A 27,906-nucleotide genomic window follows, 5' to 3' on the forward strand; every position below is an offset into this window, starting at 1 on the left:
ATAATCTCTTATATTAGAACACCTCAAATTTGGGATCATGGTAATTTGATTTAGTATGAAATTCTTTTCTCCATGGGACCAAAAACAGTTTGCTTCACAAGTGAACAAAGGAAGGTCTGGTGATGGTAGAGGGGATGGGGGTGTTAAATGTTCATAAAATATATATATATATCAAGTACTTTAAGCCACTTCTAGGCATATATGCCACATGATAATTATAAATGTAGCCATACTGATCTATTCAAGAATCTCCAAGTATTACTTAAATTGGTAGCACTTGATAGCCATTGATTTTAAAAAGCATGTTTAAAGTAATAAAATGGCATTTCTTTGCAGAACATTTTGTCCTTTTTATTATTTGGCATGTTTTTTCCCCCTTGCTTTCCTCCAGTTACTCTCCACGAGTGTTATTTTTGCTAAATTCATAGCAGTCAGCATTTATTTATTTATTCAACAGATATTTATTGAGTCCCTGCTCTGTGCCAGGAAGTAGGCTGGGTGCTGGAGAAACAGAAATGAACAAAAAGACAAAGGTCCTCCCTCTTGGAACTTACATCCTAGTCATAGGTTTGCCTTTGGCATGCAACAGTGATAATCTTTGAGGTAATCTTTGGTTAAAAGTGTCCAGAGGTAGGTACAGAAAAATAAACATGGTGAAATGGGACATTGGTAGATTGTGTTAAATCTGATGGACTTCAGAATTTAGACCGTTACATCAGAATTTAGACCATTACACAAGATCACAGACCTGGGACAATAGCTTTTTTATGACATTGTTTTTGTAGAGGTTTTGATTGAGTCTCAAAAATTATATGAATGACTCTTTTTGCACATAGAGATTTGAATGTTTTCCCCATTAACTAACTCATGCTTTCACCCCACACCAGATCCATAAAGTTCCTTCTTAGTTCCTCAATGGTTTGATACGAATATTAACAGAGAAAATTAAGCACTACTGGGCTGTTACCAAAAACTGTCATAGAAATTTAAAGCTGGGAAATATTTAAATCCAGATCTGTCCCAAGGCTCAAAACCCTTAATAACTTGTCTGCTGAACTCTAAAGTGTTCAATTAAAACTGCCATCTGAAGTTAGCCAACAGCTGTTGTTCTTCTTGACACCTTGTCTTTAATCCCCAAGGCCTCCTGAGGACTCAAGGGACTTTGGGTGTGGAGGGGAAATTGTACCAAAGCTATTGCCTGTAACCTGAACCACTGCCTCATCTCAGTGGTTTGTGGTTAGTACCTGTCTGGGCTTTCTTTTTCTAAGCATGTGTCTACTTCATTTATGTCATTCAACCAAGAGATATCGAAGGCCTCCTGTGTGCCAGACATTTATAGTTTTTGTTGTTCTCTTTAATTTATTCCCCTTGAAGTATATAATCCAGTCTGTGGTTTCTCTGAATTTCAAGAAGCATTTGCTGTTGGTTCTCCAACTGGTACCTGACTCAGTCATTTAGAAAATCAAAGTAGCCTTCCCCATCAAAAAAGCAGCTATCATTGTTCCACTGATTATTCCCGACTGTCTGACCAAAAGAAAAGACTCAAGGAAGGAAAGTCTTTGGAAGGAAGAGGCAGGAGCTCTTTGTATAGATTTGTTTTCCACTTACCTATCAGCTGTCATCTTTATTTCAAAGCATCTTCACCTATACTATTGAAACATGGTTATTTGTCTAGGAAAGGTCCCCACGATAGTATTTTTGAAAACATATTCTAAATTTCCATGATTTATTTTGGAGTGTAATTGTTAGGAGAGCTCAAATGCTCTCTGGCTTCCATTGTGATCACTTGAGGTGGAGGTGATTGATTACCTTCTTCCCAACACACATCTTTCCATATCCAGCAGCACTCATCCGTGCAGCCACCTAGTCAACCATGCCATTATGATGCTCTATGCTAAGCCGTGTTCTAGACATGGGGACCAAGATGAAGACTAACGCAGAGTTCTTGCTTTCAAGGAGCTCACGTTTCAAGATGCACTTGGGACTGCAGAAGCCCAGGTCAGCTAAAGTTTGAATATCTAAACCCAGGCACTGGGCAATGGCTTTTGCCATTAAATCAGTTTTCATGACATCAGAGACCTGCTCCTCTGTCTTGAGACTAGAATGTTGTATAGTACCCTGGCCTGAAATCTTGTCTTGGTTACTGCTGTAATTACTCTGAAAGGTAACATGGGACTGTACACATAGTAGGTGTGTGAAAAGCATTTGTAAAATAGAATTGGGTTGAAATTTGTTTGCTACCTGCCAACTATTTGTCCGGTGAATTGAGATACCAATAAATGACACATTTTTTAACACTTATAGTTCTAAACCAATTGAGAAGTAAGACAAAGGAGATGTCAGATGTAGAAAACTCTGTAATTCTGGTACAAATACTCTTTGGAGAGCATGCCTTATATCTACAGGCAAATGGCTTTCCTAATATTAAATCCAAGAACAAGTAGACTTACCCACCCGGTCACCAGCATTGCTTGTCATGTCTCACTGGAGAAACTGAGCAGAACACACAATCCCTGTAGAGCTTGTATCCAAGAAAAGGAAGAGGAAGGGGTGGGGCTAGGGATGCCCAATTACTCCTTCTACACTTTAAACTCTCCAATAAGATTTCTCAAGTCCCTGCTTCCCCCAGGTGGATTGAATGAAGAGGCAAAGAGAAGTGAGGAATTCCTCCACAAGGAAGAACTCTCAAGAGTCTATAACACTGCCTGGCAATATCAGTTCTCTGTTTCTTTCCAGAATGTGCTCCTTACCTATTTATTCCCTGCCTGTGTTTTTGTATCTGTCTTGGGCAGCTATTGGTTTCTCCATCCAATTCACCTTCTTTTAATTCCAACTCAGAACTTCCTTCCTTCTTGCCTGATTCCTCTCACCTGCCCCCTCCACACAGGCTCATCCCTTTTTCTGGATCATATTTTCCTGGTTTGGCTTCTAATCCCAGTCTACCTGATCAGCTCCTGTCTTCCAACTGTTAAAGTCCCAATGTGATGAACGAACACATCAATTATTTAGTAACTGTGCCAAGTGCTGTTGGACATTCAAGATGTAGCGGTGAATAGATATGGTCTGTTTCCTAACAGAACTTTGAGACACCCAGAGGCTAAGAGATGTAGCAGACAATCATATCCCAACCCTCATAATCCTTCAGGCAGAGAAAGCATGCCTCTGACGTATGCAAGATTCTCCTCGCATTGGCTACAGATATTAAAATATGAATTCAAACTGTTTTCAGTGGTGTTTAAAGGGCTGATTAAATGGTTATTCATAATTTTTATTTGCTTTCTTCACTTTTTTTTCTTTTTAAATTTTCTCTACTATTAACTTCTCTGGTCAAAGAAGGAAAAAAAAAGAATCAAACCTTTCCAAAGTCTTATGCAGCCAGGAAAAAAAAAAAATCAAAGATACCCACCAGCATCTTGCAAAAACAAGAGGGAGTTCTGGGGGTTATAAAACATATGCTTGACAACTGGTATTATCCACTAGCGAGATATTGTTCGTATCACCACAGCCTGAAATTGCACGAATGATCACTCAGGTTATCAATTCACACATGCTTACAACGGCCTGTTGGCTCTGGGAATTACTTTCTTGGATTACTGCAAATCCCTCATCTCCAACCAATTCATCATGCAGAGTCCCCACTATAACGAACCTTGGGTGAAGCTCGGCACTCAACTGTATTTTAACATGTTAAGTGGAGTGTGGGGAGTCTTAGAATTATAACAGCTTGGGAATGTTAGAAAAGAGACGCCACCTTTCAAATCTGTTTCCCAGAATTATCTCGACACACGGCCCCACCACAGTCTCGGTTGTTGGAAACTGAAGTATCTGTCCTCTCAGCAGAAGTGCCACCAGGGGAGGCTCCCGCCTGGTGGTATGAGGTTCCCTTGATCAGTGTCTGCACCCAGGAATAACCAGCAGGGTTAGCCTAGTGGAGTTTCCGGCAGGATAGAGGTGGCCAGCTGGCACCTAGTTGCCAGTAAGTGAAAGTTTTTGCTTTTGTTTTTACTTTCTGAGAATCCTATCCATTCTCTTGGCAAGCCCTCATGGAGGAAATTGGTGATAACAACCGGAAGCTATGAGATGCTGCGTCCCAGTACTCCATGCCGTGATCATTCTCATCTCTGTCGAGAAGAGCAGACTCTAATCTACCAAACAGAACTCCATGTCACATTCACTCCATGACTATATGTGTGTGTACATATGTACATATACAGGTATACTGGGTACTGAGTGCTGGGATCAGTCCTACTGTGAAACTAGGCAGATATGGTTTCTGTTCTCATGGAACCTACATTCTAAAAGGACACAGAGACAATTCAAATAAATTAGTCTTGGAATATGATCTAGGGATTATCTACAACCAAAGCACCTGGGATACTTGTTAAAAAGTCAGACCCTGGGGCTTCCCTGGTGCCGCAGTGGTTGAGAGTCCGCCTGCCGATGCAGGGGACACGGGTTCGTGCCCTGGTCCGGGAAGATCCCACATGCCGCGGAGAGGCTGGGCCCGTGAGCCATGGCCGCTGAGCCTGCGCGTCCGGAGCCTGTGCTCCGCAACGGGAGAGGCCACAACAGTGAGAGGCCCGCGTACCGCAAAAAAAAAAAAACTTTGGAAAAAAAAAAGTCAGACCTTGGCCAGTCCTGCTGAAACAGATGCTTTTGGAGGTGAGACTTGGGAATCTTTATCTCAACATGCTCCTCAAGTTGTAGTCTGTTTGAGAACAACTATAATGTGATAAATCCTATGACAGAGAAGGGTAGGTTGTCAAGAGAATTTGCAGGAGATACACCAGACCAGCTTAGCCTATGGAAATTAGAGAGGACGTCCCAGAAGAAGTAGTTCTCAAGTTGGGAGCTAAAGAAGAGAAAGAGCCTGTGCTCCGCAGCGGGAGAGGCCAGAACAGTGAGAGGCCCGCGTGCCGCAGAAATTAAAAGAAGAGAAAGAGTTACCCAGAAAAATATAAAGGAAGGAAGAAGGGTCAGCAAGAATGGCCAGCAAACGGAAGCCAGAGAGTCTATGGGGAGATTTTTCAAAACATACCACCCTTGGTAACTAAGAGACTCCTGTGAATAGAGATCAGTGTGGTACTTTCTCCATTTGTAATGCTTCCAGTTTAACAGAAAACCAGGCTTTCCTTGGCATCCTGGTAAGCTGCATCCATTAGCTTCACTTCCCTCTTCCTGTGCTTATTTCTTTCCAATGATGACAGCACCATAGAAACCTGAATTGATGTTCCGACATATTGCAGGAGCCAGACCTCAGATCTGGAACCTTCCATGTGGTACTCTCAGGAACACTGAATCCCTGACCTCATGATGGTTGCCACCAGTGGAATGGATGATTTCACCTTTCTATACAGAACCAAGAAAGTCCTGAGAAAGTGGAACTTCAAACATCTATACACTGATGGTCCATTTCTCCACGGGATGCTCCCCACTTCTTAATTTTATGTTTGTTCAGGATCCAGCTTACTGAGGTCAATTAAAGTCAGGAAGAGATGTCGGTTTGATTTAGTAAAATTGGATTCTTTGTCTCCCTTGGGTTTATCTCCTTGGGCTGGGCTGTCATTTGAATTTTATGTTTTTGTCCTTATTTCTTCGGACCATTTTTTTTTCTGGGAAGTGGTTTTCAGTGTTACACTCGCTCTATCTGTTTGCAAGGAAGGTGTTTGTTTCTATAAGGTGCCTGTCCTGTCTGATCTCCATCATCTTTATGGTCTTGCATTCTGTCGCCATGGCTCATGTCTGGCTGTGGTTTATGTTTTGACAGGAGTTTGTTATAAAGCTGGGGATCACGGCTCCAGCTTTGCCTTTCAAACTTTCTTCTTTACGGTAGTCATAAACCCATGCTGTTAAAATGTTCCCTCTGAGGGAGGGGGTGAAATTCTGATAACAAAAGACTTGGGAGAAAGGAAAAAAGAGAGAGGGGGAGGGGGGGCGGAGGGAAGGAGAGACGGAGTGAGGAGGAATTTTGTAGAGGTGCTATTAAAGTAACCAGGTACATACCAGCGTCATTCAAATGTAAACTACAAAAAGAATACATAGAGTTGTCAAAGATTTGAGAAAATAATGGCACAAAGGCAAGAGAAATGCATCTAGATTATCGTGCCATGCTGTTTTTTATCTTTGGGATCTTGGACAAGTTGGGCAGTGCAGACCAGTGAATGAAGTTAGCCCCGACTTTGCTGGAAAGGGAGAGAGTAGGGCAGGGACAGCCCCTGAGCCCTCTGTCCTCAGAAGCAGCCATCTTGCAAGTTCCTTTGTGAAAATGCTTAGAATCATCTTGTTTTTTGTGTCAGTGGTGGAAGATTTATACAGTGAGGTGGTGTCTGGATTTCAGCCTTTGTTCTTGCCTTCAGTAAGCAAGTAATGAGGACTTGCTGTATTCAAGGCCCTAACTCTGCATCCCTCCATCCCTGGTGGAGTCTCCTGAGCACTGTTGTGCCCTGGGAGCTCCGCTAGACACTCAGTGTCATTTTTTTCTATTTCAGTTAATCCCCAAGGTCATATGGAAGGAAAGTAATATTATCCCCATGTAACTAGTTTATGATCAGCCACCTAGGTATATAACACATGTGTATTGACATGGAGGGGGTGGGGTCTGCAGAGAAAAAGAACAGGTGGATCCACTCTCATTAACTATCTTAAACTGCGGCTCCCTGGAGCAACAGAAGTGGGTTGGGCCCTGTTCTGTCTGCTTTCACAGCCTGTGTCTCTCATGCTACTCCAGGCCGATTCTTCTCTAGCCATCTAGTGAACGAGAAAGAGGATGAAGCCCAGCACTTCACTTTACAGGAAGGTCTGGGGACCTTTTATTGAGCAGGCAGTGGAGAGTTACATCCCTGATTCCCCAGCCTGGGAAAGAGCTCAGGAGACGCCTCTAGATCCCAGATGCAGCCATCCCGCAGCTCCTGTGCAGCCCGGAGCAACTCCCACCCAACACGAGTTCTCCTGGTGGCCTTGTCTCCCAGACCCACAAGCCTCACTCACACGTGAGTGCCTGGCCGAGGGTTTCGGTGTCTCTGTCCCACCTTCCCATTCTCCTCATGTTCACCACACTTTCCCCTCGCTGCCTCCCACGCAGAAGTTATTTGGGAATGTGTCTGCCCTTCTCTCCTTCTTTCCATTCATCCTCCATCTCCCTTCCTTTTTTCTGTTTCTAGCGTTTATTCACTGTGTATTGAACACAAAGTCAATACTCAGGTATGTTCCATGTTATTTAATCCATTTAGAAAGCTACCACTAATAACAATGAAAAAATAATAAAATAACTATTATCAAGGTCTTTAAGTGCAAAGTTCAGCCATTCAATAAATATTTAAGTGCCTACTCTATGTTCCACATTGCTCTCAGTTCTGAGAATATAGCCAGGAGCAAACAGATACAGTTCCTTCCTTCTTGGAGCTTGTATTCTAGTGAAGGAGCAGATAATATACAAATATAATATGTGGTCAATGCTATGAAGAAAAATTAACTAGGGTATGATTAATAATTCATCGCCTAATTAATAGTCAGAGGTGAGAGCATTCTGTGGTGGATTTTATGTGCTCTCTACAGAATCCCTGTGAGGCTGGCCCTGTTCTCACAGGTTTCTCACCTAGCAAATGAGAAACCCAAGGTCAGGCTGATTCAGTAACTTGTCCAAGGTCACGCAGTGGCAGAGCTGGGATTCAAGTTCAGGCCGGGTGGCTCCAGGTCCACGCTCTTGACCCCATGGCCCACTCCAGGGAAGAGATCAGGGCTAGTGAGGCCTGGGAACAACAAGGCCAGGAGGGTCCCTGAGCCTTTTTTGTCAGTTCTTAATAGTGACAGAGGAGAAAGAGGGGAGTGAGAGAGAAGCCAGAGCTGTGTGCATCAAGATGCAGTGGACCTGCTCCAGCTCCTGTGGTCCAGGAGACGTCTGGAACCCTCATCTCCTGGTAAGATGGTACCTCTCCTCTTGGAGGTGATGGAGTGCAGACAGAGGCCAGAAGGGTCGTTTCATCCTGGGAGGTGAAGCCACAGTCCCCTCACTGCAAGAGGATGGGCAGCTTCAGGGAAAGAGCTATTGGATAATGGTAGAAAGTGAGGGTTTTTAGCTGTTTAACCCACGAGGGACATTAGCCCCATGCTGGTAACTGGGTACCAAGGCTCAGACCCATCCCAGAACCCACAGAAAGCCCAGAAGCTGCCTTATCTTGCCTAAATCCTCTGATTTTTCTGAAAATCTGCACACAGCATGTCAGATTCCAACAGCTGGCACCCACGTGGTTTTACCAGACCTGGGTAGGTGCAGTTGGGCTGTTAAGTCCTGCTGCCAGACAGCCTATGCAACATTGAATTCACTGTCAGAATCGCTGTTCCTTTCCTTGTAGACACAATCTAGGGTCAGAAGCACAGCCCCCAGTGGGCTTCAGTGGAATGTGAAGCTGACCCTTTTACTGCTTCTCATTTCCAAGGATTTTTACTTCCCTGTAAAATGCCCCTGGAATGCTGACTTGCAGATGGTGTCTTTCTTCCTTTCTTCCTTCCTACCTTCCTTCCTTCCTTTCTTTTTCTTCCTTTCTCCCTTCCCTTCCCTTCCAGCCCCTTCAAACTAAGTAGTCTCAGATGAGATGCTTTTTTACTTATAAAACTCAAAATTAACTTTAATCCCAAAACGAATCTGTTAAAATGACTAGCCTCTGATCCTTGATTATCTGGACTAGAATATTCAGATATGAAAATTCCCTATATGGGACCCTAAAACCTTTTTTTCTTCTTCTTGTGGTTTTGGTTCTCCAGCCCTGAGTTTTGAAAGTGGCTTTACCTCTGTATCAGAAACCCACGTGTATACATAACCAGTTTGGGGTTGGCAGCCTGTCTAAATAGACATGCTAAGTCCACCTCCATCCATTTGCCAAATGTCTCTGAAGTAGCTATTTATGTCACGAATGTGCTGTGATACTGAGATGATTGAGAAATGTTCCCTGCCTTCAGGGAATCACAGTCACTGATGGAAAGACAATAAAATGAATGATTCCAGTACTGCAGTGTAAGCCATACAGTCTGTGCACACACAGTGTATTGGGAGCAATGACATGTATTAACTGCTTAGCAGAGTCAGTGCTAAGCACTTTGCATGCATGATGTTATTAATACCTGTTCACTGAATTCGTGACTATTCTATTCCCATTTGACAGATGAAGACAGTGGGGTGTAAAGAGCATAAATCGTTTGTTCAAGGTCAGAAAGTGAATAAATGAACTTTCACTGCAGCATCCAATTTTAAAATCACTTTAAGAATACCAAGGAGATGAGAAAACCATAATTCAAAAAGAGTCATGTACCACAATGTTCACTGCAGCTCTCTTTACAATAGCCAGGACATTGAAGCAACCTAAGTGTCCATCGACAGGTGAATGGATAAAGAAGATGTGGCACATATATACAATGGAATATTACTCAGTCATAAAAAGAAACAAAACTGAGTTATTTGTAGTGAGGTGGATGGACCTAGAGTCTGTCATACAGAGTGAAGTAAGTCAGAAAGAGAAAAACAAATACTGTATGCTAACACATATATATGGAATCTAAAAAAAAAAAAGAATGGACTTGAAGACACAGGGAGGGGGAAGGGTAAGCTGTGACAAAGCGAGAGAGCGGCATGGACATATATACACTACCAAATGTAAAATAGATAGCTAGCGGGAAGCAGCCGCATAGCACAGGGAGATCAGCTTGGTGCTTTGTGACCACCTAGAGGGGTGGAACGGGGAGGGTGGGAGGAAGGCGTGGGAGGGAGGAGATGTGGGGATATATGTATACATATAACTGATTCACTTTGTTACACAGCAGAAACTAACGCTTTTGTAAAAACTAACACCATTGTAAAACAATTATACTCCAATAAAGTTTTTTTTTTAAAAAGAATACCAAGGAGAGAAGTGGAAAACTCAGAGGGAAAAAGGGATTCACCACCACAGGATATGGTGCTTTAGCTAAAATTTGAGGATGCCTAAGACTTGGGATGAAACAGAAGAGGGAGGACTACGATATCCCAGGCAAAGGATGCTGCGTGAGCAAAGGTTTCGAGGTGTGCTGAGCACAGAAGCACTAAGGGAGCGGGTGAGGTTGAAATGGAGCTGGGAGGATGGTGGGTACAGCCAGTTTATTATTTTAATTCTACAAACCTTTCCTGCGACTTCAAAATCCACCTTAAAGGGTCATGTTTTATTAGCTTCTATTTTAGTGACCACTTAACACCTTGCAGGGAACGTCTTGTATCATATCCAGCCCTGGGAGAGGGCCCAGTTTTATCCACGTTTGCTTCTGTCTCTGCAGAGAGGAAATCATCTCTTTTGCATCTCTTGGCATTGCTAAAGGTTGCTGAGTCCTGGTTTCTATTAAGTTTGAAATCACACACATATGTCTGTTTCTCAGGCAACATTTCTTTAACCCAGTTGAATTGTGCGGATATTAAAACACAAAATTGAATGACTTGTGGTGTCTCCATGGGTTTGAGTTTGAGAAGGCCCAATAAATCATATTGGAATAATTTCATAAGAATTCTTGATGTTTGGCACCTTTGAAAAATCAAGGAATGGAATTATTTCGCTTCTCTAGTCTGGAGTAGTTTGTTTTTGTTTTTGTTTTTTCCTTTAGTCAAGTGAAGTGGTTTTGGGTAAAAAGATCCAGAAAATGGCAAACCATCTGAAAATGTCAGATGTGGATGGTTCACTTGGAGCAGTAACCCCCATGAGCTGGAAGTCTGTAATTAATTACTTAATTTCATCATCTACATGTCGAGAAAGTTTTGCATACTTTAGGGCTGCCACTTTGTAAGGGACACACTTTGTGATCTAAATGGCAAAAAATGCAAAAGTTAACACTGTTCATTGCTGGTGAAGTTGTGGGTAAAACATGTAGTATCAGGGCAGGTGGGGGAGTAAATTGATCACAGCATGTGAAGGGTGATTACTGGTACTTAGTTAAATAAAACATACTTTTTTTTCCTTTTCAGTGTCTGTCCTTTTGGAAAAAGTTGAAAAACACTGTCTATGCCCCTCAACAAGGGAACGTTTACATAATGAGTGAAACAGCTGTATTCTGGAATACAATCCAGTGATTAAAATCAAGCAGTGCCTAATCATCTAATCTAATCAATTAGATGTCTTAGTCTTAGAACTCAAAGATGTATTATTGAGTGAAAAAAGACAAGTTCCATATAGATAGATTTATTGTATAACTTTTATGTAAAACAAATAGAACAAAACAAAAAGCATGCACATAAAATGATATGTGTTATCTATGTGGACATATAAATGGAGATAAATGTATAATTTAAATATTTACAAGGTCACATAACATACTGATAACAAAGGTGACCTGGGGAGGGGTGAAGGCACTGACATTGGTGGGTACAGGGTTGTCAGGGAAACTTTAGACTCCTAATAATTGTATTAGTTAACCCTAGCTTCTTCAACAAACAAAGCTCGATATCTCAAAGTCCAGATGGGTTTTCCCAGTATGTGGCAGCTCTCCTCCTGGTGGTAATCCAGGCTCCTCCCATCTCCTGGCTACTCCACCCATGGCCGGTGGGGGTCCACGGAATCCTCTGCTGGGTCTTCAATATCTGGCTGTTAGAGGTGGGAAAGAGCTTGCCAATTACATGTAGAATGATTTTACTCGTCATTTCTGAAAGCTGAATATGTCTTGATGTCTACTTGGTGGAAAAAAAATGAAAACAATGAGAACGTCCATTGGGCATTGGTTACAACTCCATCACAAGGCAGCACCCAACTGAAAGGCAGTTTAAGAAATGAGGTCTACTCTATGCCTAGAAAAAGAAATCAGATCTAGTGAACAGTTAGTGAGTCTCTGCAGCAGTACTGTATTAATTTTTTGCATGTGTATTACTTATGTAATTAAAAAGTTAATAAAAATTAAATTCAGGCATAGAAATAAACAAAGATTGGTTGCTTAAAAACAATAATCAGGGCTTCCCTGGTGGCGCAGTGGTTGAGAGTCCGCCTGCCGATGCACGGGACACGAGTTCGTGCCCTGGTCAGGGAAGATCCCACATGCCGCGGAGCGGCTGGGCCCGTGAGCCATGGCCGCTGAGCCTGCGCGTCCGGAGCCTGTGCTCTGCAACGGGAGAGGCCACAACAGTGAGAGGCCCGCGTACCACAAAAAAAAAAAACAAAACAATAATCATTCTACTTTACCTCATCCTGGCCCCAAGTAGCTACGCAGCTTTCTTCTTGAGTCATCAGATTTTTCTGCTGTAAAATGAGGATGTGGAATATAATCATGAATAACCTTATTACATTTATTAAATAATTGTTAGTGTTTTGTAATATATTTTTCCCACATATGTTAAGTGTTATTCATAATCACTAATCAGGAGCTAATCAGTATCACCACGAGTTAAATTCATTCCTACTCAAATCAGAGAAACATGCTAAACATATTCCTTTTTTAATAGTATTTTTGAAATATGGAACTGGCTAGGGTTGCATTTTGAGATTTTCAGAGACCCACTGGGATTAGAAAATGCTATGGGAGTCACTGGACTAGACCTGAGGTCTTCTCTGGCTCTCTCATTCTAATTTAGTAGCTAGGCTAGTGCCTCATATAGAGCAGTGCTTTCATGGGTATTTGTTAAAGAAATTAGTGAAATCATAAGTTGAATTCATGCAAAAATTTATTAAAAAATATATGTGTGCATGTGTGCACAAGAGAAAGGTTTATACCGAGTACAAAAATTATTCAATAATTGAAAATATGTTAATAGATAGCTTTCTAAAGGAACTTAGACAATCAACTCAATAGTGAGAAGGCATTTGATCAAATTAAACATCCATCAGGATTAAAAAGGACAAAATCATAAAAACAAGATGTAGAAAAAGAATTTGTTTTTCTTTCCGTAATAAGTAATATGATCAGATCTCAAATCAACATATAGTACTTCCCTAATCCTAGAGGAAATTCTCAAAAAAATTAGGGGAAAAAAAAAAAGAAAGCCTACTACTTTCCTCATTATTTAACACTTTTTTTTTCTCAAAGAGCTGTTCTAACTAGTGTAATAAGATGAGAAATTAATGGTATAAATATATTTGAAAGAAGGAAATACATGGATTTCTTCACCTAGAAAACTCAAAAAAAATCTTCTAAAGAACTATTAAAATAGTAGGAGCGTTCAAGTAAGTGTCAGTGTTCCAAATAGAAATATAATGAAAAAAATTATATTAACCATTCAGCATAACTAAAATATTCAAGCATTGTTAGCTATTTACCTATGGAAAGCTACAGAATAATTTTGAGGTAGAAATAAAGACTTAAACAAGTGGACAAACATTTCATATTCCTGTACGGGAGGATTGGGTATTTTAAAGATGTCAACCCTTTTTTAGCAAATTCAATTTAATTTAAACCAACCTCCTTCCAATTTTTCTTGTGGGGGTGGGGGACAGGGGGACTTGACAAAATTATCTTAAGGATCATCTTCAAGAATAAACAGTATAATTATGAAAATGTTGAAATAAAAATAATAGTGAGGGCAGAAATAAATCTACCGGATGTAAACTACATTATAAAGTTTGGATAACTAAAAGAATATTGTACTGTCATAAGGAAGGAATGAGAGAACATTATGTAATGGAGTAGTTCATCCAGACAAGCTCTTCTAAGGTATAAATATTTAAGATCTGACGAAAGCAGCCGCCCAAATCATGGGAAACGCACATATGCTCCTTGGCACGTGCTGTCTGTCCCCTGAGCCAGGACTACTCTCTTCCCCCTGGTCGCCTGTGTCTGATTGATGTCTTTTCATCCTTTAGCTTAGGTCTTTCTCTGACACCTCACTCTCTCCCCATCAACCCTGCACCATGTCCATGAGGCATCAGTAACTAGAGCATGGACTTATTCTGAAAGTCAGTAAAGGATTTCAATTTCATACTTAGAGGGTACTGATTCATGGTAAGAGGTCCAGCCATGGCTGTGGACCTCACCTGCAGAATGTTATTATCAGTGCTTTGGATAAAGGGGTAAAGAAACTTTGCCCCTCATGAGAGGCACACAAGTGAGAGAAACACCCTGTGGTAGAGCTGAAAAAATCGGGATCCAAAATTATCTGATTATGCCAAGGCACTGGTTGAATTAAATGAAAGGAAATGAAGTAAGGATTACAAGTAAGTTCTTGGAACTTGGAACACATAAACCCATTCATGGACTGCACCCATTCATTCGGCAAATATGTACGGGTCCTAAATGTGTGTCAGGCGATAGATAAACAGTGTTTCCAAGAACAAACCATGACACGCATCTCATTTGTCCTTAATTAATGAATTAATAGCTCTAACAATTGCTTGATCAGAAGCTCCCTAAGAGCGGGATGGGGTTTATCACAGTCATCGTCGTTTCTCCAGCCCATATGTGAGGTGGTGTGGCAGAAGTCTTTTGGTAGAAAATGGAAGAAAAATGCCTATTAGATTTCTGGGAGGATCAAAAAATTTTGTGGCGTTTTGGAACCATGTTGACAGATGGATGACACTTTTAAAAACAGTACCTTCATCAGATCAAGATACATTTAAAAACAGAGTAGGTCCATCTGATCACATCACTGGCTGAAGCCTTCCAGTGCTATCTCATTGCACTAAGATTGACATGTCAGCCCTTTGCCGTGGCCGAGAAGGCTCCAGATAATCTGACCCCACCTCCTTCTCTGAGCTCATCTGTCACCTCACTCTCCTTGCCTGTGGTCCTTCCACGTTGCCTGCTGTCTCATACTAGGACACGCCAAGCACCTTCAGTTCTAGCTTATTCCTCTCTTAAGGCCTTTGTCCTTGCTGGTCCCTGGGCCTGGACCTTTCCACTGCCAGATGCTCACATGGCCCGTTCAGTCCAGACTCAGCTCCATCAACACCTCCCCACTGCAGCCTTGCACACCAGCCAGTCTAAACTAGACTACCTTCCTTCACTGCCAGCTTTATTCTCTGTCTTCCCACTTGTCTGCTATTCATCTCCATCACCTAAAACAAAGGCAGGCCCCGTAGCAGGTACTTAATAAACATATACTGAATGAAAGAATCTTTGAAATAGCAAGAAAAAAGATACTTAAATCAGACTGCTTTGCTTGAGAAGTAAAAGGTATGTTAGAATGAAATAATGTTAATTTATGGAAGTAAAATGAATTTGGCTTGTTTTCCCTTCATTGAGACAAAGGAATCTGCCTTCAACCTGTATCACCCCCATCAAAGTTCAAGCATGTCTTATTTCCATTGTTCTGACTATTTATAATGGCTATTCATAATAAGTAGAAACATCAATATTGTTTACTTCACTACAAGGCGCATTTCCATTTACATGCTAGCATAATGCGTTTACTAATTTCTGAATACAGGCGAGTCTAAAGTGGAATGAATCTTCGTGTTTATTATGTAGTAGAATTTTTTATTTATTATGCAGTGGTATTTCAGGAGTAGAATTTCCTTTTGGATTTCTGAGGTACTGCAGCTTTAGAACAACTGTATAAAACTAAAACTACTCAGTCTTAGGCAGCCAGTTTATCCACTATCTTGTTTATGAAAAATCGTTTAAAAATCAGAGTTACCACTTGTTTTATTATAATTGACTTTGCCTAATTAAAAGCACAAATGCGTTGTGTGGTTATATGGTTTTCTCTTTCCAATGAGGTAGAAAATCTTTAGTTAAATAATTGTCAAGAGTTAAGTGGTACTAATATATTGTTAGTTATAAGCATTCTTCTTATTCCCCATTTTAATTGGGGTCCTCAACCTCTTACATTTTTTTTGAAGTGAATTTTCTTTGAAAGAAATTACAGGCATTTAGAATATAAGTGATGGCCCCAAATCAAAGGTCTTAACATCGGACAGTGGTTTCTCAAAGGTCTTGGAGAACTTCAGAGCGCTTAAGATCTGAACATCAGAACGGCAGTTTGGCAAGAGTATTTACCAACAGCTTAGAGTCACACCTAATAAACTATCAGAGAGTCAGAGATTCTCCAGACAAGGAGCAATTGTTACATTGATTTCCCTAGAAGTATGTGAGTATGATTGTTTTACCACAACCTCATCAGGTTTATGTTTTAGTCTTTTTATTATTATTTTAATATGTATCGTACTTTGATTACTAGTTTGAACATTTTCCCATATGATCATTTTCTTCTTGCAATTTCTTTCATGTGAATTCCTTATAAACACCCTTAAGAGTTTAAGAAAAAGTTTCATAATTATTGATAGAGACAATAGGCAGATGCACAGTAGTTTATATCGTCTCAGTGATTAAGAGTTCCCAATGAATCCATTTGGTTTCTAAATGGGGGAAGAAATCAGCTAATATCTACAAGTATCCTGTAGATACCTTAATATCTACAAGTAACACCTACAAGAAAAGATAGAAGCTAGATCCTGCCTCCATAGCACCATCAGCTCTATGCAAGAACTTCTGGGGAGCCGTGCCGGTGCTTGAGGACAAGACAGAACAACAATGAAAAACTTCCCAAGGAACTGGAATTCAGAGCTCAACATTCCAAATTAGCTAAGGATAAAGTGTTAGCTATTCAGGACTAATCATGTTTACCTACACAGTAGAGCATTATTTAAACATTCTTTATACACATTTCAGGCTCCTGAATAATTTAATCTGTGATTTTCTTTTCTGTTTCATAAACACACGGATAAATAACATTACCGTATTCCACTCACCTAATATCACAGCAAATCTTCCCGTGCTCTCTTACTCGCCATACTTTCCCTTTCCAATTTTTGGAGCATTGACCTAAATGTGTTAGAAAAATAGAATCAATTTAATAACCTATTAGAATCTTAATCTCTTTTCAAGTATATTTGAGAGATACGATCCCTTTCGTGGAGGCACAGTGTAGATTTATACGTATCAATATTCAAATTATTTTTAGTTCCAAGGACTAAAGTATAAATGTAAAGCTTAGGTGCAGCTTATGAGTGTGACAGTATAAAACTTAAATAGATCTAGAACTGGTGTGGCTGATGAGTCAGGAGACCATGGGGTCTAATCTGAAATGTTCACTGATTTAAAGTCATTTAAATTAGGCTGTGCAGTGTGGTTGCACGATTTATTAAAAGGACATTTTAATCTTCTTGGTGCTTCAAAAATAATAAAATTGTATACCGAATTCAGGATTCAGAAGAAAATGGCAAAGAGTTCAAAATCATAAACCTATTTTTAACTTTAACTATTTTCACATTGCATTATAAATACTTAGATATTTTGTTATTAGAAATGAGGTATAAAGACAAGGACAAAAATCTATCTTTGTGTTTCCAGCACTTGCCAAAGAGCTTTACACCTACTCTGGGTTCAGTGAATGTTTATAGAAGAGATCAGTGAATGAGCTAGAAGGATTTCCTCAAGCACATGCAATTTTTTTTTTTTGGTTGTTTGTCCCATTCACTGTACATTATCTATATGTTGCACCGTGTGTGTGTGTGTGTGTGTGTGTGTGTGTGTGTGTGTTGTATTTTTGACTATACTCCCTTGCAGAACAGAAGCTCTTTAAAGATAATCTTTATGGTAGACAGAATAATAGCCTCCCAGAGATGTCCAGCCTGAATCCCTGGTACCTATGAATATGTTACCTTACATGGCAAAAGGAACTTTGCAGATCCAATTAAATGAAAGACCTTGAGTTGGGAGATTATCTTGGATTATTTGGGTGGGCCCGGTACAATCACAAGGGTCCTTAAAAGCTGAAAAGGGAGGCAGAAGAGGAAGTGAAAGTGAGGCCATGAGGATTCCATCCACCATTGCTGACTTTGAAGATGGAGGAGGGGGTCACAGCAAAGGAGTAGAGACAGCCTGTAGGTGCTAGAAAAGCAAGAAAATTGAGCCTGTACAGAGAAATGCAACCCTGCTGACACCTTGATTTTGGCCCAGCAAAGACCCATGTCAGATTGTCAAACTATAAGGCAAATAAGTGACAGATGATAGATAGATAGATAGATAGATAGATAGATAGATAGATAGATAGATAGATGATAGGTAGATTTTAAGCCACTAAGTTTGTAGTAATTTGTTACAGCAACAATAAAAAACTAATAGTCTCTGACAACACCTTTCTCTCATCACTTCCTCCTTATTTTATGTGTGTTCACGCCTCCATTCCATGCTGGAACAGGACAACATTAATCAGGATTCTTCTGTTTGCAAATCACACACTCAAGCAAAAAAAGGAGGGGGATGGTATATCTCTCATAAGTGGGACCTCCAAGGGATTGAGCTGGCTTCACTCCCAGCTAAGACAAGGCCCAAATCAGTCCACAAAGACTCTTGGTGTCTCTGATCTGCTTTCCTCTATATGCAAGCTTCAGCATTTCTACAATTCACATGCTTTTAGTGGCAAAACTGCCCTCTTTCTTTCAGGAAAGGATTCTAATTTGCCCATCTCTGTAGCGTAGGAGGTTGAAAGTGTGCTATGGTTATCCATTGCTACACTTAAAAATGCCCCAAGACTTATTGGCTTAAAATACAAACACTGCTTTTATTTACTCATGATTCTGCAATTTGGGCAAAGTCTGTGGAAGGCAGCTCATTTCTGATCTGTGTGAAACCAGCTTGAGGCAACTCATTTGGGGCTCAAGGATCCACTTCCAAAATGGCTTCACTCATGCAAGCTGGTGCTGGCTGTTGGCTGGATGCTCAGCTGGGGTTGTTGTCTGGAGAACACAGTTCCCCTTCATGTGGCTGCTCCACATGGCTAGGTTGGGCGTCTCACAGGATGTCAGTTTTAGAATAGTTGGACTTTGTACATAGCAATGGGGTTTTCCCCCAAGCACAAAGTGGAAGCTTCTAGGCCTTCTTACGTTTTGGCCCCAATAGACACAAGGTCACTTGCACTACATTCTGTTAATTAAAGCAGATCATAGGGCCCAGTCCAGATTTGAAAATAGGAGACTACATACACAGATCATGAATTCCATTGTTGGGGCTGGTTGGGGCCATCAGAGTAGCAGTCTACCACAGTGGATAACAGAGCTTTGTGAGTGATGGTCCAAGTAAGACCATCCGTTTCCAAAAAAATGGTACAGGCAGTCCCACAAAGGAAACAGGACTGAAAACAAACCTCAGGTATCCATAACAATCATTTCCCTCAGTGCTAGAAAGCATTCCATGAAGCAAAGCTGAATTTCCCTCTACGTCTATTGACTGTACAGCTTGTACATTTCCTGGAGTTGGAGACGTGATTAAAAATTTAAAGTTAAGGAATTAACGAACTTTTTTCCCATTTGACTTTTCTTAAACTATGAATGAAAATAATGATATCATAGAGCAAACACTACAAAAAGAAATTGTGCAGGATTCATGAATAAACTATAATGTAGGCTAATCCAATGATGTTTATTTGCAATAACCTTTTTAACGTGACAATTCCTTGGATATTGTAGTAAAATATTTTCACCCTACGTGTATGTTTTTATGGTTTGTGTTTATTTTCCACAGTATAGATCCCCAAATGTCAAATTACTAGAGCTGATTTATGGTAATTAGTTTTAAGTTAGAATATTTGAAATGCATTTAATTAATCTTAGCTGTTTAGCAAAGTACAATAAGGTTTTTTGCATTAACAAAGTTTTCTTTATAATATATCAGCTATGCATATGTTTAAGGATATGATGGACTCAGATTACTCTTACCTGAATTTTATATTTAACAAATAAACATGCACTGTTGGGGATTAGACAGTGTTTAGAAAATGTATGTATAAGGATTATTTAGGCTGAAATTGCCAAAGATCCTGGAATATTTAACACACACTTGTTGATTGATTTCACTGCAGTAAATATGAAGCAATAACAACTATGTAAATTATTCAGAGACTCGTCATCCACATCGGGATTCTTTAGAGATCACTTCAGAAAGCAGTTTGGCAGGATATTCTTTTTCTAGTTTTTTTTTTTTTTGAAAATCCATGTACAAAAGGGAGATAGATCCATACAAAATGGATAAATACTGATGCTTTTAAAATGAAATTAAATATTTTTAAACATTCAAGTGAAAATTGCGTGGTTTTTCCTACTAAAGTTCTCTCGCGTAATTTATTTATCTTCAGTATTATTTTTGTCTTTCAGGAAGCCTTATATAGTGAACGTAAGAGATTTATTAAAAACCTTCAATCGCTTGAGAGTGCTTTAGTACTTTGCCTCAAAATCTGCACATAGGCAAAATTCCTGATATTATGAGTTGGGATTTTCAGTGTAAGAGGATTTAAAATCTCTGCTAAAGCACGGGCTTGTTAGCTGTTTCTAAGCGTCATATATCAGAGGGACCCAGCTACTTACCAATCGCTCAAACTAAAATGGGGCAGGACAGGACACGTGGAATGAAAGAGACCAATTTAGACCAAGTGGAAGGTATCAAGTTCTCTGAAAATGGCCCTTTTATTCTGGAAAGATATTTTATTCAACTCCAGAAGCGGAGAGAGTAATCAGCACTTACATAGGTATGGATCTCTTTGTACATACAGATACAGATCACTTTTTAAAGATTTCCCTTCATTAAAGCAATTTGAGACATAGTGTTGGAAAGTGCTTTAGTGGTTGGGTGTTTGCAGATTTGAAGTTAGAGACCCCAGTTATCTACTTATAAATCATGTGACTTTGAAACATTCCTAAAACCTTTTTCTTTTGTAATAACCTTTTTGGGTCTCAGTCCCCCATTCTCTTGGGGTTGTGCTAAAGAGCCAATGAGTGAAGGCCAAAATACTTCACATACCGCAAAGCATTACATTATCAAAATTTAGATCATTATGACTACTACTGCCAATAATAAAACATGATTGGGTAACTGGTCTGCAAACAATCCATTGAAAAATCCAGGTGAATTGGATATGTTTTATTTTTTGAACATATTTTAACTTAGAGAATACACATGAGGTCCAAAGTAGTCAGTACATTTGCCCCCCCTTATGTTTAAAGTATTAACTCTTACATTACTGACTTTTGATGGACACTGAATCTGGAAAGATGACTGTATAAATTTTTCCTGAATATTAGGGATTTTATTTTATTAACTGCAGCCCAGAAGGAACATGGCGGGTAATAAAGAGAAATTTGCCTCCTGGTATGACTTGTATCCAGTTGGAAGTCTGGCAATGGTGTGGGGCATATGAGACCATCTGGATGTTCTTGTTAATGGTTTATTTCTCTGTTGTTTCTCTCCCAGCTATCGGCAGGACCCTCATCCCCCGTTACTTTAGCACTGTGTTTGAAGGAGGAGTGACTGACCTGTATTACATTCTCAAACACTCAAAAGAATCCTACCACAACTCATCCATCACGGTGGACTGCGACCAGTGTGCGATGGTCACCCAGCACGGGAAGCCCATGTTTACCAAGGTACAGGGCAGGCTCAGCAACAAGCCTTGTTCTTCTTTGGGTGCATTGAAGCATAGTAATTATGGTTGTCTTCTGGAACTTTAACCTGACTTCTCACGTCTCAGACGCTTTCAGCTCTGTGAGGTCATCGTTTTTGTTTGTAACATGGCAAGACCCTGTGGTGAACCCTGTTCTAAGGTGTGTGCGTGTGATACAGATCCCAGGCAAGTCAAACATGAGAGACCCTCAAGACGAAGAGAAGAAAGTTTGGGCTGCCTATCAAACTTAGGCTGCTAAATTAGAATTTTGGTGTTTTTTAAAAGTTGAGATATAATTGACATTTAACGGTGTATTAGTTTTAAGTATATGAAATAATGATTCGATATATATATATATTGTGAGATGATTACTACAATAAGTTTAGTTAACATCCATCACTACACATAGTTACAGTTCTTGTGATGAAGACTTTTAAGATCCACTCTCTTAGTATCTTTCAAATATATAATACTTGAAAGATACTAGGTATTGTTCACTGTAGCCCATGATGTTGTATATTACATAGAATTTTGGTTTTTATACAAAGGGTCTTCTACAACTAAAAGAACACTCTCCTGTTACTGTGTGGTCAGTATTTGTGTTTTGTTACTAAAATTAAACAATTTTTAAAGCTAAATTCAAATATTAACAAGCAGGGGAAAAAAATCAACAAACCACAGCTCAACTAGCCATAATCTTTAAGGAACACAAAAACATAAAAATGTAAATGGAACACTATAGACAATCCCCTTATATCTTCTCCCAAGGAGAAAAATTAGTAAGAATAAATATTTAGTCAAAGAATCTGGCGAACGGAAGTTTATTTTAATGAACACTAGTTCATTGCATTTTGACTAAGATTCAATGTGAAACTAATTTGTAATATCTACGATAGCAGCTATCTCTTTTAGTTGAAACACAAATGACAACCCACTCTTTATAGTTAAGAGAAGTTGGATTATCAGCGTTAATTGAAGAAGCCCAATTATAAAACTGAAGATGTGTTTGTTACTTATGCACCATTTTGTGGAAAGAGTAGCTATAAAATGTTTATTATTTAAAGTATTCTTTGATTTTGGTGCGATTTAACCTTTCCGGTGCCCACGAGGGAGTAAAAAAACCAAAGGAAATGCTTATAAAATGCTTATAAGCAAAGGAAATGCTTATAAAATGCAAAAGCAAATCATTAAATGCCATTGAGTTTATGGTATCTTGATTTTTGTCAATAGACATTTTAAATGTGGAAGAGGAGATGGGTTTTTTCCCTTTCTTCCTTTTTAACATTTGAGCAGAGAGGAAAGTTCCCACTGCATGTGAAAGTCCATGCTGGAAAGAGTGTTTTGCTGTGTGGAAAGGAATGATCACCTAGATGATGGTTTACTCTGTCTGTGGCTCACCTATTTTCGGAGATACAAAACATTTACATCACCTTGTGGATACCTGAGCCATTTGTAGCATTACAAAGCCTGAGCACTGCAGAGAAAGCCTTTTTCCTGTTGCTTCATTATCGTTTGTGTAAGCTTACTGTTACTTTTAGGTCATTCAAGAAAAACACACCAATTCCTTATGCTTTCAGGGAAAAAAGAAATCCATGATATGTAAATAAAACTTTCCCATAATGAAGGAGCTACTTCCAAAGCCTGTAGCCGCTGAAAATAAAAATGCATGTTGAAATAGCGCTTTCATCTATTTCCTCAATTTCTTTCTTTCTCAGACCAAAACTTTTTCAGAAATGAGCACCGTCAGTTGTTCCGAAGATATAGTGCTGTACATTCTGGACTGGTTTTAAATCAAAAAGAATCCAGTTCTTTCGATGACTTGATAAAGCGCTTTTTTCATTCAAATTAAGAAACTAAGGTTTTCCTCTGTTGCATTTTCCCCTGTCCTGGAGCACTCCCCTCTCAGATGGTACTCACCTCCCAGGCGGGACAATCTCCTGAACTCAGCTCTCTTGGTCTCAAGCTTTAATTATTTAGATCACCCATCTGACTCTACTCCACAGCATACATTTGCCAACTCTTGTAATGAATATTTCTATACTGTGGAGAAAAATATCCCTTTCTGGGAAATGTAGCTTAGCTGTGTGGACTTCGTCCAGATGCTAATTATGCACATTTATTTTTAGAAAATTCCAAAGCATTCATTTTTTTTTCTCTTTTTTTTTTTTTTTTTTTTTTTGCTCCTTGGTGATTATTATACTACCCAAAGAACCTTTCCAATTTTTCTTTTGTTCTTATATTAATTAAAAATAAGTCATCTTTATGTAATAAAATAATATGGCTATTTAGTAGAAAACAGGGGGCTAATGACATTTCAGTATCACAAAGCAAAATAGTTTGGAATTTTTTGAAGGGGAGCCTGCTATTAGTACATGGCATCACTTAGCACGTTATGTGAGGCACTATCACATTGTTCTAACTTGGAATATCAATAAGCTCTAATTCTCCAAATAGCATTTGACCCAGCATTTCTTAGTTGCTTTTATGAAAATGTGGTCAACTTGGTGAATCAAAAATCAGCTGCAGTCCTAATCAACAGTAATATTTAATATTCCTCAGGACGATAGTGCATGTTTTGCAATTTCCTGATCCTAGGAACATTATAGATTATGGATAAATATGTAATTAGAGTTTTTAAACACACATTATGAAGCCTTTCTTTTCTGTATTCAATTTCCAATCAAACTGGAAACAAGGCTTAATAATCAGAAGGGCAGTCACCAAGATTTTCAGAGTCAAAGACCCCTTGAACTGTATTTGAGGGTGTGAATTCAGATAGTGAAAGAACTCCTCTCTGGGGTACATATGGGGTTATTTTGGGGGCTCACACACTGGAACCATAATTATAGCCTTTACTGGACACCTTATCACTTCTGTAAACATAGGTTTATGCTTTTTTCTGATCTCAATTATTGATTATGAAATTAGTTACTACTGCAGAAAAGTACCATGGAAATACCAACCAGTTTTCCAATATGAATCCTCATTCATGTCTTTGACAGTTAGTTCATCATTCTTACCTTAGCCTGTACACCATGTTACCATGTTATACTCCAGGATTTATACATTTACGCTCTTATCCTGACTCTAACCAAATTACTGTAATACCAATGATTGTATTGCTCTAATAAATGTATATATATATATCTATTGACATATGCATTTACATATGCAGCAGCTCAAAGTAAAACACAATGAGCTTTTTGCAACGGTTAATCTAAAAGCACTAGTCCATGCATGCTGTTCAAAGCATAAAGGCCAAGAAAATTAAATGAACATCTCCACCTAAAAAGTACATTGTATTTCATAAAAGCTACATGAGAATCATTTTATTATACAACTACATGGTCAGTATTGCTTTACAATTAGTCAAAGAAAGAAAAGGGTTAAAAAGCTACCGGTTAGTTTGAGAAATGTTCTTTTTTAGTTCTCTTGTTCCTGGCCTAGTCTCAAGCTAGCACGTGATCCGCTGAACGCCTGCCAGCCTCTTTCTTGTTGATCCTCCAGAGACCATCTGTGCTGGGGGCATTGATTAGAGTGTGTCTGCTGGGATTACATCTTTTCTGTTGCCATGCCAACTAATCAGCTGATTTTGGTTACCACAGAAACAAAATGTCAGAGCTCACAGTACGGTAACATGAATTCAGCACAACAGAAAATGTTTTCTTAATTGGGGACCCTTTTGATTTTGGATTCCAAGTGAAAGGCAGCTTTTTTTAAAAAAGGCCAACTTTAGATAAAAGCTACATTAATTGTATTGATTACAAGGAATGCACAGAATTTTTCTGAAAAGAGAAAACATTAATTCGCCTTCATAAGTTATGCTCATTTTTTTTTTTTTACAATTTCCAAACAAGGAATATATACATATATATTTTTTTCTTAAGTGCCTCTATTCCATTTGCTGGTTGTTGCATATAAAATAAATCACAAAGCCTTCAGTTTCCTTTAACCTCCATGATGGGAGCAGGGGTTGGAGAGACTGCATAGGGCTTGGGTGGAGGCTGTGGATAGATTTACTTGGGGAAGACTAGCAGTGACCAAATTCTCTTCCATCTTTTCATGCAAGGAAGTCAGTCATTTAATTTCCCTTAAAGAAAACACCCAACACAATCAACTTAGATTCAGTTCTGAGGATTCCTCTTTTGCACATCCTATGCCTTGGATAAAGATGATTCCTTGGTTTTGGCTGAGAAAGGAGGAGTCCTAGGCTGTTGAGATGTTCCCTTTTGTAGGCCCACAGCAGTTTGGCTGCATGAAGAGTCCTCAGCTGGTTTGCTATGTCACAGTAAACAAAAAACACAGTTTAACTTGACCTTAGAGCTGCTCCAATTGAGTAATTCATCAGACGAACCCCATCCAGGCCTTCCCTTTATGAAATTCTATTCCAGTAGAAGTAAACCGAAACCACTCTCTGCCTTGGGTTTATGGTTCATAAACACAAAACAAACAGATTAGATAATAAAAAAGGATGACATTTAACTGGGCTAATATTTGTTTAAACAGCCAATAATCCTCCCTCTTTAAAAGAAAAGGATTGTAGCATCCAAATATCCCTTCCCTGTCCTGTGTTGTCAATACATTTCTCTGTCAATGTCTGGCAGCAGTTACCTCCCCTTTGTGAAAGCCTCCACTGCAGGTGGCTTCTGTCATGTTAACACTCCAGGGGGAATTGCGTGTCTTAATCTCCATGCAGCTCTTTTGAAAACCTTGTTAAATTAATTCTGATGCTGATGAGGCTCTAGAGGAGTGAGGTGGGGACGCTGAAGTCTTCCCCAATTTCACTGTGCTCGACTCTCATGGCAAAGTTGCCAAAAATGAGGCTCTGAAGACAACTCAGCCGAGGAGTTTTGGGGCAAAGAGCCCAATGCCTGAAATTACCCACAGATTCTGCTAATTGGCTCTGAGTTAGAGGTCTTCACCCAGGTTATCAATAATTATCTGACAGTGCTTCTGAGACCTTTGATAAAATGAAGATGGCAGACGTTATTAGCATCTTTCTTAAGTGGTGCCCTATCCACACATTACTAATTCTCCTGCACTGGTATTTCCCTTGTTTAAAGAAAATATTACCTTAAATTAGAGACAATAGAAATCACCTAACCCAGTGCCTAGGACATAGTTGCAACTCAATAAATGGTGGCTTTTTGTATTAAATTCCCAAAGAAGGAAGTGATTATTAATATTTCATAAAAGGTTGATATAAATTGCTAATGATCTTCATGGACTATAGTTTTAGAAATGATCATTTTCCCTATTCAGTTGATTGCTTTTTTTAATGTGTAGTGCAGTGATTTCCAAAGTTTTGTTCTTTTCTCGGTCTAAGAAATCTTTCTTCGAAAAGGCTTGATCAGAAGTCCAATGTTTAAAACAGATAAAACTGAAGCTGTTCTGGTTGAGTCTAGAAAGTGAGTGGGAATCTCAGCATCCAGGTGGAGGCTAAGTTTTTCCCAGCAAAGGCCCTGAGACACTGCTCAAACCCCCCCACCCCCCACCCCCGCAGGTCTCAGATAAGACATTATAACAACCTGTGGTCTAGGGTTCTGTGTTCTTTGGTTACATGTCTTTCATCTTTAAACTATCATTTACTGGCAGGTACAATACTAGGCAATCTATATACACAATTTCATTTAATATACTTTCCCAACAGTCCTACCTAAGGATATTATTATCCTCATTTTACAGATGAGGAAACTGAAACTTAAGGAATTTATTTGTTTTTCCCAAAGTTGCAAAATAAGTGAAAAATAGAGTCAGGATTTGGATTTAGGACTTTCTGATGCCAAAGCCTCCATCCAATATTTTCTACTGCTTCTCTAAGGTAAACATGGACTGAATAATGAGCTGTAATTGTTTAATTACAACTGAACCAATATTATGCCTCCACTTCCTATCTTATATAGTTGAGATAGAATGAGTGCCATGAGACTACCCAGCATTTTCTTTCATTTCAAAGTCATTAACAGTGAAGAGAAAGGCAAATAAAATAAGAACTACATGCCTAAAATCATCTGACTTTCAAAAGAAGATAAAAATGCTACCCTGTCACTGATCACTCTATCAAGGGGTTCCTGAGCCTCAGAAACCCTGTCTCCTTAATAATATATATTTTTCTTAAATTAATTTGGCTCCCCCAAAGCCTGGCCCTTTATGCAAGCAGAATTTGTCATGGCTGATAGGATGTGATTCAAGGAATATATTCTAAATGTGCCTCTATTTTCCACGTGTAACTAACTAATACCCACAGCCTTGGGTTAAGCGTTGCCCTCTGGCATTTCTCTTTGGAAGTGAAAACTTTCTCTGGTTGGGCAACCTTGTAGAAACTCATACGTAAGCAGGGATACTTTTATTAGATACTTTCTCCCAGAGTAGCATAACCAAGATTAGAACAGAGTTCAAACTCCTATGGTAGAAGCATAATGAAAGTGGAGAAAAAAGGAGGTGAAAGAGTACCGATTTTGTGGGGGACACACTGTGTGCCAGGAGTTTTTGACATATCATTGCTATAAGATGGGTTTTGTCTGTATATTTATAAATGA

General features: G+C 39.3%; 1 protein-coding gene across 7 annotated transcripts in view; it reads left to right on the plus strand.

Annotated features, from left to right (window-relative positions):
- LDB2 (LIM domain binding 2) overlaps positions 1-27,906 on the plus strand; it is a 378,219-nt gene that overhangs the window by 275,984 nt on the left and 74,329 nt on the right. For all 7 annotated transcript variants that reach the window (XM_082653020.1, XM_082653022.1, XM_082653021.1 and 4 more), the window contains exon 3: positions 21,178-21,350. In XM_082653020.1, coding sequence (XP_082509146.1) covers positions 21,178-21,350 — 173 coding nt within the window. The remainder of the gene's footprint in view (positions 1-21,177; positions 21,351-27,906) is intronic.

This window comes from Grampus griseus (assembly GCF_964374135.1).
Source record: "Grampus griseus genome assembly, chromosome: 4".
Classification (NCBI taxonomy): domain Eukaryota; kingdom Metazoa; phylum Chordata; class Mammalia; order Artiodactyla; family Delphinidae; genus Grampus; species Grampus griseus.